Source organism: Impatiens glandulifera, chromosome 1 (assembly GCF_907164915.1).
Source record: "Impatiens glandulifera chromosome 1, dImpGla2.1, whole genome shotgun sequence".
NCBI classification, from domain to species: domain Eukaryota; kingdom Viridiplantae; phylum Streptophyta; class Magnoliopsida; order Ericales; family Balsaminaceae; genus Impatiens; species Impatiens glandulifera.
The window spans coordinates 128,443,705-128,455,765 of record NC_061862.1 but is presented as its reverse complement, the minus strand read 5'-3'; the positions used below and the strand labels follow the sequence as shown (position 1 = coordinate 128,455,765).

The following is a 12,061-nucleotide window of genomic DNA, read 5'->3' as shown; positions in this document are numbered from 1 at the left end:
TTCTCTTTTACGCAGTCCCTTCTGATACGAGTATTTTGAAACTCCTCCTTGTCGATGATAGGCTGGTTTTCAAACCAAGGGTCATGCCAGAATAGAGTACCTTTCCCGTCCCCTAGTCGGATGTCATAAAGATCTGCAATATCGCTTCTTAGTTTAAGAATCTTTTTTAGAGACCAGCTCATACCTTTGTGAATTTTGTAGGTCCAGATGCTGGTTTCGTGTTTCATAAACCTCGTATGCACCCATTTGATCCATAGTGACTCCTGATTGCGCTCCAAAGCCCCCACAGATGCTTGAAGGTTAGAGCCTTGTTCCACTCGATACAGTTCTTCAAGTCGATGCCTCCCTCGTCCTTCGGTTTGCAGAGAGCGGTCCATTTGACTTTCTTTCCTCCTCTTCCACTACTACCCAGATAAAGTTTCTCATCAGTGTGTCGAGTTCCTTCATTACCTTCTTCGGAATGACCATTTGCTGCGCCCAATAGCCAACTATGCCCATAACCACGGTTTTGATAAGTTCGATCCTCCCTGCATAAGAAAGTTTTTTTGCTGCCCAGCCAGATATCGTGTTTTTTACCTTTTCAATCAGCGACTTGCAGTGTGAGATCTCGATCTGCTTCACAGTTAACGGAATTCCTAAGTACCTTATGGGAAAGCTGCCTTCCTTAATGCCCATGATGTTGAAGATGTCCTGCTTTCTTTCGTCCTTCACGCCTCCATAAAATGCCACACTTTTGCTTTCATTAATAGTTAAACATGTTACCTCAGAAAAGAACGTTAGTGCAGCTCTAATAGTTTTAATGGAATCAACGTCTGCGTGCGCTAGAATGAACAAATCGTCAGCAAAGCATAAATGTGTTACCTCCTCTACCTCACAGAATGGGTGAAAGATGTATGGACGATTCTTTCGGAACATCGCGAAGATGCTCTCAAAGATCGCCATGATAGCTACGAAGAGGTAAGAAGAGAGGGGGTCCCCTTGCCTTACCCCGTTTTCACCCTTGAAATAGCCTCTATGGACTCCATTGACGCTAACAACAAAGCAGGATGATGAAACGCATTGCATAATCCAATCGATGAAAATCATAGGAAAAGCAGAAACAACCAGAAAGTCTCGAATCACTTCCCATCTAATAGAGTCGAAAGCTTTCTTGATATCTATTTTAAAAGCCACTCTCGGGGATATTTTCTTTTTTCTGTAGCCTTTTAATAGGCTCTACATGAGAAGAATATTATGAGAGATTGTCCTACCGGGGATGAATGCAGATTGATTAAGATTTATTGTTTTTCCTATTACATTTTTAAAACGTTTAGAAATGATTTTTGAAATTATTTTATAAATCACATTGCAACAGGAAATTGGTCTGAAATCTTGTACTTTCTCAGGTACCGCAGTTTTGGGGATCAATGTTAGGACCGCTGTATTCCATTGCTTTAACATCTTCCTATTTTTGAAAAACTCCAGAACCCCATCAGTAACATCTTTACCCACAACCGACCAATTATCTTTGAAGAACTGTGCATTAAACCCATCAGGACCCGGACTTTTATTCCCATCAATACTAAACAGAGCTTCTTTACCTCAACCTTCGTGACCACCCTTATCAACTCGCAACTATCTTCGGCAGAGATTTTCCTATCAATAATTTGATACAAGGTATTCAGGTGACTTTGATGCTGCTTTCTTGTACCCATAAGTTCTTTATAGAAATCAATAGCCAGATCTTGGACACCCTTTTGACCCTGAACATATTCACCATCATCATTCTTCAGCCTGTACACATTGTTTCTCATGTTTCTAGCCTTGCATTTTCTGTAGAAGAAAGCTGTGTTTTTGTCACCCAACAAAAGCCAGCTCTGTCTTGATTTCTGTCTAACAAAATTCTCTTCAAGCAGACTCAGTTTCCTAAAGTTTTTAAGCGTATATCTTTCTGTTTCATTGAGTTTTTCATCACTATCATCCCTTAATAACTTTTTCTAAACCTCTTCCAGTTTTTCTCTAGCAGCCAGAACTCTATTGGAGATATTACTGAACTTCTTCTTGTCAAAGCTTTGGAGATGATTCTTCAGGAGCTTAAGCTTCTCAGAAACCCTGTACATGTTGGAACCTCTAACATCTGTTGACCATACGCTTTCGAGAATACCCTTGAATTTATCATTATCCATCCAGAAATTGAAAAATTGAAAGGGCCTTTTGAGCCTTTCTTCCTTTTCCCAGAACAATTTAATCGGGCAGTGATCAGATATACCCGGATTCAAAACATGAAGTTGACTTCTCGGAAATTGGTTAATCCACCTCTCATTTACCAGACATCTGTCAATTCTACTTTTTCTAATTTGCTCATTCCCTCTCGTAGAAGACCAAGTGAAGAAGTTCCCAGAATTGGTAGGCTCGATACAACCCATATCTCTGATGCAGTCATTAAAGTCAATCATATCCCGAGTAATTTCAGATTCTGGGCTACGATCAGATTCGTTTCTGTTTACGTTGTAATCACCGAGGACAGCCCAAGATTTATCAATACCGATCCAGTTTCTAAGACAATTCTAGAGGAGTTTTCTGTCAGTGCTTGAGTTGCTACCATAGACAATAGCAAGATTAAACACGATTCTTGTGATTCTGTCTTTGACCTCCACCAGGATTGCTTGATCATTCGAAAAGAGAGTCATCACCTCAACAACTTTGTTATCCCAAATAACCCAGATTCTGCCCGTTTTGTCATTTGAGTTGTGAATGATTTCCCAGCTACTATCAATACACAGTTTGCTAACCTTCTCAACGTTCCGACTTTTGACTTTTGTCTCAAGAATACCCATAATAGTGATCTTCTGATTCTCAATGATCCTCCTGATTTCTTTACATTTTAGAGGGTCATTGAGTCTCCTTATGTTCCATGTCACTATATTCATGAATGAATATAAGTGTTGGGTTCCTGACTTTCCAGACTGTCCTGGACCTCTTCATCAGAGAAATCATAAGCATCACTTGCCTCACTATCCTCAATGGCTACAGTTTGATTACTTGGAATACTATTGCCATTGAGTGAGAATTGCCTCATGTAGATCTCATCTTCTCCCGTGATAGATTTAGTAGCTTCTGGATCCAGGATCTTTCTGCTTTGTCTTCGATTTTCATCGTGTTCTGCTTTAGTAGGTTTTTTCTGACTTTGAACCTATTCACTACTGGATTCATGTTTGTTATCGGTTTTAATTCGCCCTACTTCAGAACTAAGGCGCACTGCCTTATTCAAGACCAAATTGTCTTCTTCTGCACTTGATCTTTTTATTTCACAAAACCCAAGATTTCCTAGTCCATTCTGAAGAGCTTCTTTATTACTTATTCCAAGATTCTCCTGTTCATCATCTCGAACGGTGGCTCTGAGCCCAAGGATCAGGTCATTTCGAATTTTGATGACATTGTTTTTTCGGTTCCTGCTTGCATTCCTAGAACTGTAAAGAGTAGACTCACGACCTATTGGAGTGCCTTAAGATCCAATTTTGCTTGTTTCATATGGGCCAAGATCTTTGAATTTCAGAAACTTTAGAACTAGGACATGTAGTTACATCAAGACCAGTTCTTTGATCAGTATTGGGATCAGTGGAGTTAGGATCAACAATAGTATCATCCACAATAATAGGACTTGTGCTAGTATCAGGACCAATATAGTCGGGATCAGCAATGGTTGCACATTTTTCATCAGGACCTGTAGTCGCAAGTCCGGTAGCTTGAGTAGTTTCATGATCAACAAGTCCAGGACCAGGCTTAATATGGTTAATATGGCTAGGAACAGTAGCTTTATGAGAAGCTCTAGGATCGGTGTGTCTATGTCCAGCTTTATCAGGACTGATACCCTGACCAAGACTGACATTTTGAATAGGACTTATTCTTGAGAAAACAGAATCCCTAGGACCGGTGCCCTAAACATGACCAATATGATCAACGTTAGTAGGGCCAGCTTGTACCCTTACCCACTTTATTCTTTTTCCTATCTTCTTCCTTACCCTTATCTGTTCTTGCTTTTGGTTGCCCATCTTATCATCCTCAGTGCGTTCATTGCTGTTAAGTTCATACCTGTTCACATTTCTCTCAACCTGAGCCTGGTTAGAGTCATTGATATCGCTTACTTGAGTGTTGTTATTGGCCTTCGATTTTAGATTATTATTGACTGGACATTTATTCGTAGCATGTGTGAAAGTGCCACACCATATGCATCGATTTGGTTTCCATTCGTATTGTACTCCAATGTCAAATAAATTTCCCAGTCTATCTTTAAGTTCAAGCTTGATTGGAAGAGAGCTACTTGGATGGATTTCGACACTAACTCTGGCCACAGATGCACGCTCGTAGCCTTCCATTGATGGGTCAAACATAAATGGTTTGCCTATAATGCTTGAAATATAGGCAAGACCCATCGGGTTGCACATGTGTGGTAGAACATTCTTGAGATTCACCCAGATTTGTTCAAGTTCAGGCGGTCTATGATTAGTATTAAGTTCATCGCTCCACTTGTACAACTTGAATCTTTTTCCCCTGATAAAAGTATATTCTCTTTCTATGATCGACTTTATTTCACTTCCATTCCTGAAGGATAGAAAGTAGAATTCGTGATCATTGATTGTGATCCTCTCTAGACCAGAGGATTCCCACTGACACATCAACGTTCTTTTAACCTCAGCAAATGGTGCCTTCATGTTGCCCATAAAATGACCAACTATGATAAACTCCCATGCCTTGACACATTTTTCTTCAATTTCTGGTGGGAGCTCAAACCGGTGCGGATGATCAAGTGTAATTACCTTTGGGAATAAAGTGTTTATCTGGAATTTTCCCTTTTCTGGATCGCTCATGGCATTTCCATTCCACAAATTTCCTTCTTGCCAGGTTTTGTTTGGGTTGTTCATGATTGTGTACACCTTTGTTTTATTACATTTCGAAATTTCATTCATGGCGTCAACCGTCCACTTGATCACTTCATCATATTGGTCTTTGTTGAAGAGATTCCAATTCTCTAGATAGTGACGGTTGAACTGAGCATTCAACTGATTATTTCTTTCTTGGGGAATCGTAATCTCTTGTTTATTAATTTGGAAAAATAGCTTCTTCATCTGGTTTCTCAGTCCTGACAAATTTGCTATTTCGTTTTTCCTCATTGACCATGTTGGACCAGCAGTAGGATCCTTGTTATCAGCCTGAGTATTTTCTTTACCAGGAATTGAAGCAGTAGGAGGAGCTGAGGAGATGACTGTTTCAGGGATGCTATCTTTCCTGACTTGTTTGTTCTTTTCGGCCCATCTAACCCTTATATTTCCCACAAAACCGTTGCCTTCAATTGTTCCGATCTTCTTTAGAATATTTCCTTTAGTGTTCTTCTCTTGTGTATCAGTTTTCCTCTTTTGAATGTTATCAATTGGCATTTCAGGATCCAGATTAACGAGTGGAGAAAATGCACCCAGGTTCAATATCTCAGGGTTAGCCTCGGGTATCACAATTTCCTTGGGATTTACTTCAGCATTCTTCTTAAAACTTGAGTTATTTGCCTTCATGTTTTTCCTTTCTTTGATTTTCGATCCATTTTTACCCTTCTTAGCTGTTTTAGAATTATTCGATCCGGTTTCTTGATCGATCTTTTCAATTTTAGCACTTGTTTTGGAAGAATTATGCCTCTTTGCTTTTGGTTTGATCTTTGTTGCCGATATCTTCTTCATGGACTTATGATATTCGAGGTCGCATATTATTGTTTCAGCATAGTCGGTGCTATCGTCTGATTCCAAATCAACATCTATGCTTTGGTTCTTTTGATTCGACCGGTGGCTCATAGCTTTGTTAGTAGATTTATTATCTTGGCGATTAGGACCGGTAGAAGGTGGATATGTGATGTCAGGACCGGCATTTAAAGAGATAGGACCGGCATTAGAAGAGCTAGGACTGACATTAGAAGAGCTAGGAATGGCATTAGAAGATCTAGGACCAGCATTTGAAGAGCTATGACCGGCGTTTGAACAGCTAGGACCGGCATTTGAAGAGCTAGGACCGGCATTTTAAGAGATATGACCAATGCCATGAGTAGTTTTAGTGTGTCCAGGACCGGCGTGTTCAGGATCAATGACTTGAATATTCATGTTATCCACCCTTGTTAGACCCAACTTTTTTGCAACCAAATTATCTTTTTCAGACCCAGCCAAGCGAAAACCGTTGGCTAACCCCATATTAGACCCGGCCAAGCGAAAACCGTTGGCTAACCCCTCATTAGACCCGGCCAAGCGAAAACCGTTGGCTAATTCTTCCAGTTTCATACATTCTTCACCTCTTATACCCTGACTTATATTCTGACCCAACTTATTTGTAGCTTCCATGATATCCATACCCAGATTGTCATTCATGATGTCATCAATCAACGAATCAATATAATTTCCAGCTAAGCTTTCACCATTGGCTATATCAATCAAGTTCAGTTCATCATCCTTTAGATCTATATTATTAGGCTTTTCTAATTGAGCTGAATTTATTTCCATGAATAGCTCTAACTCAGATCCAATTTCTTCAGTGTTTCCAGATTCTGTTAGACTATGTCCTTTAATAGTTTAAGCTGGATGTGCAGGCTGTTTAGAAGATCCTGCAATTTTAGCCTCAGTTTCAAAATCCTGGGCGCATTTAGTGTCTTCTGTCCAACCTTTTTCAAGCCTAGTACATAGTCTGGATATCTGACTTTCCATTTGATCCTTAGCAGGACAGGTAGACTTAGCATTCTGATCATTAATGGAACCCGAGACTTTTAGATTTGCAAGATTTCTCATTGTAGAATAAGACTCTGAAATTATATCCTTCTTTGGACCTAATGGACTCTGAGCAGCTGATATCTCCAACCCTATAGAGGCAATTTCAAAATGATCTATTTTTCCCAGTTTATCATCCTCTCTAGTAGGACCGGTAAAATTTGTTTTCTGATCTTTCTCTGCACCTGAATTACCCAAACTGTCATGTTTTCCTGCTTCTGAAACTGACCCCGACCTTGTAATATTCTTTGAACCTATTAATTCTCGATCAACAGTCTTATTCAGCTCTGTCATACTTACTTGAATAGGAACAACAGTACCAACTTCAGTAGGATCATTCAAAACAGACATAAATCTCAGCATAATATTTTCACCCGATTCAGAAACAGATCCCAATTTTGAGCTTTCAATAGGACCCAATAAACCTATACAATTTATGTCATTTTCCTGCATTACCTTAGAGCCTTTTTGACAGATTATCTCCAACATTGGGACCGAATTTTCAGCACAAGCGACCCGATTGTCATCAATTTCAACAAGACAAGATTTCAAATCCAATTTCCCAACAGAATGGCCGGTCAGGTCTAGGGTACCAACCAGCGACTCTAACGGTCCATTCTGTGCAGCAAGTCCAGTAACAACGGAATTTTCTGGAATTAAAGTCCTATAATTTCTATATGCAGTACTGTCTTTTCCTATCCATTCAATCCTATCATTTCTATTATGAACATGCATATTGTTACAATATGAATCCCCAATAAAACTATTCTCATGTAATTCATTAGCATGTGGAAAAGAACTCATACATGATGCTGTATTTGGCATAGAATCAATAGGCGCATTTTCTCCGTTGTTTAGGACTTCATCCATGATTTCTGGCTTCTGCTACCTGGGATTGTTAAGAGACCTGCGAGTTCGTCTATCAGACCTAGCCTTGCTGCTTGTCGACGGCCCCTTCAGCACCTTCTTAGGATCATCAGGGCGGACTTGAAGGACGCCCCTTGTCCGAGTAACTACACTGGACGGGCGCGTACCAGTCATTGGAAAGATCAAGCGCAAACTGCCTAATCTTCAAAGGAGCCACAAAGGTTGGAATTTTGCAGCAAAGGGTGGGCGCAAACAGCACGATTGGAAACCAATCGCACCGGAACAGGGGCTTGAAAATAATTGCTCAAACAAGAAAGGGTTTAAGCAATTTTGGAACGGTCTGTAGCTACGAAAGCTTCCTCCAGACCGAACACTTGATTCAAACGGCGATAAAGAAGTTCAATGGAGAACTACCCGCGCCTCGCGGTGTGGTTTGATGTCCCGACCGAGGTCCGAACTAACCTGTAAACGAAAAGTGAGAAGAGGAGGGCGACCGATGCCGATTCGACGTCAAGTCTCTACAGAAGGGGGTTTGACGAAATGCTCCGGTCAACGGTAAGAGAAGATGACCGCGACCGTTCCTTGCACAACAGAACACGTTCCAGAGGGCGCATGACAACCGATCGAAGGTGCTGGAGGATGGAGGCCGACTTCCGATGTAGAAGCGTGGTCGCGGCGAGAATCCGTGTCGTTTGTGTTGTTCGTGCCGATCGTGCCGAATGTGCCGATCGTGCCGATCGTGCCGATCGTGCCGATTGTGCCGATTGTGCCGAAAACGACCTAAATATCCGATCTAGAAACTATAATCGAGATTTCTCCCGATTCCTCCGTTCAAATTGAAATTCCTTCGGTCAGATTGTAGGGGGGAAAGAGACGCACCTGCTGGAGAAATTTGAGATCATTCCGACGTCAAAAGCTCTGACGGCGTTGATGTGCCGGTCGTGCCCGATGTGAGAAAAAAAATCTCCAGAGAAAATTTCTCTCTCTAAGTGCGTTTTTTTGTAAATTTATGACTTAACATAAACAATATGTGAAGCATCGCACTATGCGCTAGAAAAAACGGTTTTATGTGCTTATAAAAATCAGTTTTGGTGTAGTGATTGAAGAGTGAAAAAATAGATTTATTGCTGATCTATATTTTGTAACATTTGTGTGGTAAATAACATATAGCTTATGTTTATTTCATAAATAGGGAGGAAAATAGTTAATACATTATTTTTAGATAACTTATTTTATTGATTTGGGAGGATATTAGAATTATAAAACAAATAAATATTTTTTCCTAATTTAGCGTTTTGCATTATTATTACTATTTTATTTTGTCGAATGGATGTGTTTTCGGAATTTACAATAAAATAAAATGAATAATCATTAAATTAAAACAATAAATTATATTAAAAACGAAAAACATGTTACATCCCATTTAAAAAAACCATAAAAACTAATAAGAAATGCCATCACAATTATTCAACTTCTTTTTTCTTAAACTACAACAACAACAACAAATAAAAAAAAGTCCTAGAAAAAAAAGAAGGAAATGAAAAACTAAAAATTAAAAACAAAACACACATAATCATAAACTAGCTGAAACAAATCACATCTTTCAAAGTTTCAGATCCAAATCAAGTTCACCTCCACCATCACCTTCCACAGGTCCATTACCAAGATTCAGAAAGCCTGCATCCATAGTGCTATTCCCATGGGGAGTCAGTGGCTCTGAAAGATACCTCAACACACCTCCTCCATGGTTACTAATACTTCCCGGGAACCTAAATGGTGGTGCAATATTGATGTTATTGCCTCCACCACTGCCACTGCCACTACCACCACCACCATTACTGTTTGCATGATACTCTCCAAAACTCCTAAACCTACTTGAGTAGAGTGGTTGTGGGGGCACATAGTTGTGAGCCATGATTGGGGATCTTGGACTAGAAAAGGACCCAAAATTTGATCCATTATGATTGTTTGACCCATTAAATGGAGGCCCATTGGTATAAGAACCCATTTGAAACCCTAAAGGAAATGGCCTATTAGTGTATCTTAACCTTAATGAAGAAGATCTGTTTAATGCGGAAGAAAACATAGGTGAATGGTGATGGGTGTAAGGGTAGTGACGGTATGCCGGAGGAGGGGACTGGTAATACCTACGCAACTCAAATTCCTGGCGTTTTTTTACGAGGTCGCGCTCACGCTTATGGAAAGTTTGGTGCCCCCGCAAAGCACGGAAATCCGAGAATGATAGGTTACAATAGACGCAAGAGAAAGACCTTTTCTGAGAAGGTAACTTTACCTTATTTTCCTCCAAGGGAGAGGAGGAATCCAACACACTATAGCCAACCGGGTTGTGTTCATTCAAGGCTTCCATGTTAAGAACCGGATCAGATCCAGTGGTTGGACCTTCCACAACAACATCTTCTCCCTCCTTCACTTCATGACTGGCCTCCATCTTCTAAAAATATTTTTCTCTCGATGTTAGGAAGGAAGATGATATGTATGAAGAGACTAAGTTGTTTTACAATATATATATACACTAAAGAGTTTAAGAGCATTAATGTAAAAAAATCTCTACACTAATTGATGAAAAGATATTATACCATAAAGAGATTTTATATATCTGAATATAGTAAAAATCTAAAGATTCCTACAAGATAATTCCCTAATAATATCCATCCTAATTACACATGAGGAGAGTTTGAATTATTTTTTATTTACATTTACAAATAAGATGATGTTAAAATGTGTTACAATTTCTCAAATAAAACTATATATGAAAATGTTCAAAATGACATTTCATTTTCAATAAAAGTACATTAATATTATTTTTTTAATGTTTATCTATACTAACAAAAAAGGAAGAAGTTTAATGGTAATAAAGGAGGCCAGATTTTTAATCAAATTAGAATTCTATGCCAATTAATATAGTTCTTTTATTTTTCTAACAATTTTATAAGTTTATTGAAAAATCAAGAATCATGAAAAATGTGACGGTATAATTACTTTACAACTGTAAAAACAAACAAAAATGGATGAACGAAAAGAAAATAATTATAAAAATACATTAAACGTATTAAGTTTAGAGAAACGACATCTAAAAAACATGATTATATATTTCCCAATATCTTAAATAAAATATAAGTTTATTAAAACGGCATTCCACAACTTTCTTCATTTAAAATACGGCAAACAACACATTAAACAGGGCTTTTATGTCTTTAAAAAATGACACAATATTGGCTCAATATAGCTTAATAAAACACATTCCAAACATAATTTTTTATATACTCTTTAATTCAAACATTATTACTTACTTTTAAGAGAAACCATATCTAAGAAACGTGAGTGTGTATAGTATAGTACTTTATGAAAATTAAAAATTAGACAATATTGGCTCAATATAGCTTTAACATAAACATTTCAATGGTTAATAAAATTAATAAAAAAAATCAAACATTATTACCTATTCTTTTCTATTTATTTGAGAAATAATCAATATGAATACCTAAAATACAGATAAATTAAATAATGTCATGATTTTTAATATCAATTAACATCTTAAATTAAGCATCAAGTTCATTAGAGATGCTGAAAATATTCTTCAAATTAAGTATCTAGTTGATCCAAGCCGCATTCCATAAACTTTCTTCATTTTAAATACGACAAATAACATATTTAATTTTAAATACGACAAATAATATATTTAACAAATCTTTTGTTTCAGATAATATTGGAAAATATAACTTAACAAAAACAACCCAACATTCTTCATTTAAGTTGGAGTGAATTAATATTATGATTATGATAATTCTAACTTTTAATAATAAAAATAACTTAACAAAAATATTTTAGTGGCAAGTAAAATTCATCAGTTTTTATTTACTCTTTATTTCAAATCTTATTATTTAATTTTTCAAATTTAATTGAGAAATACATAAAAACATATAAATTAAATAGAGTTATATTTATTAGGTTAAAAGAAACAACATCTAAAAATGGTTGTGTATATCCCAACATCTCAAACTAAGAACTAGGTTCATGAAAGCCGTATTCCAACACCTTTCTTCAAATTAAGCAAAAGGTTAATTAAAGTGACATTCCATAAACTTTGTTCATTTAAAATAATATAAACAATACATTCAACCAAAAACCAATCTTCTGCTACTTTATAAAAATAAAAATTAAACAAGCTCAATATAATTGAACAGTGGCTAGTAAAATTCGTCATTTTCTATTTACTATTTACTTATTATGGATGGGATATGTGCTACTTAGACGATATCCGGATAGAAGATTTGAATTTGACACAAAGATTTGAATTGCAAGTTATCTTTAGGGGGAGCAAACGAGTACCCAACCCGTATTACCCAACCCATATTCAACCCAAATTAAATTTACCCAACCAATAATTCAACCCATATTAT

The 12,061-nt window shown here is 37.5% G+C and overlaps 1 protein-coding gene across 1 annotated transcript; it reads right to left on the bottom strand.

Moving 5' to 3' along the window:
• Positions 1 to 9,243: 9,243 nt before the first annotated feature.
• Positions 9,244 to 10,089, bottom strand: LOC124943003 (zinc finger protein 7-like). Its single transcript, XM_047483573.1, has one exon. It carries the CDS (start codon positions 10,087 to 10,089, stop codon positions 9,244 to 9,246), a length of 846 nt encoding a protein of 281 aa, XP_047339529.1.
• Between the last annotated feature and the right edge of the window lie 1,972 nt (positions 10,090 to 12,061).

Excerpts from the sequence above, each read along its gene's own strand:
- LOC124943003 (XM_047483573.1), bottom strand. The coding sequence starts at position 10,089 with ATGGAGGCCAGTCATGAAGTGAAGGAGGGAGAAGATGTTGTTGTGGAA.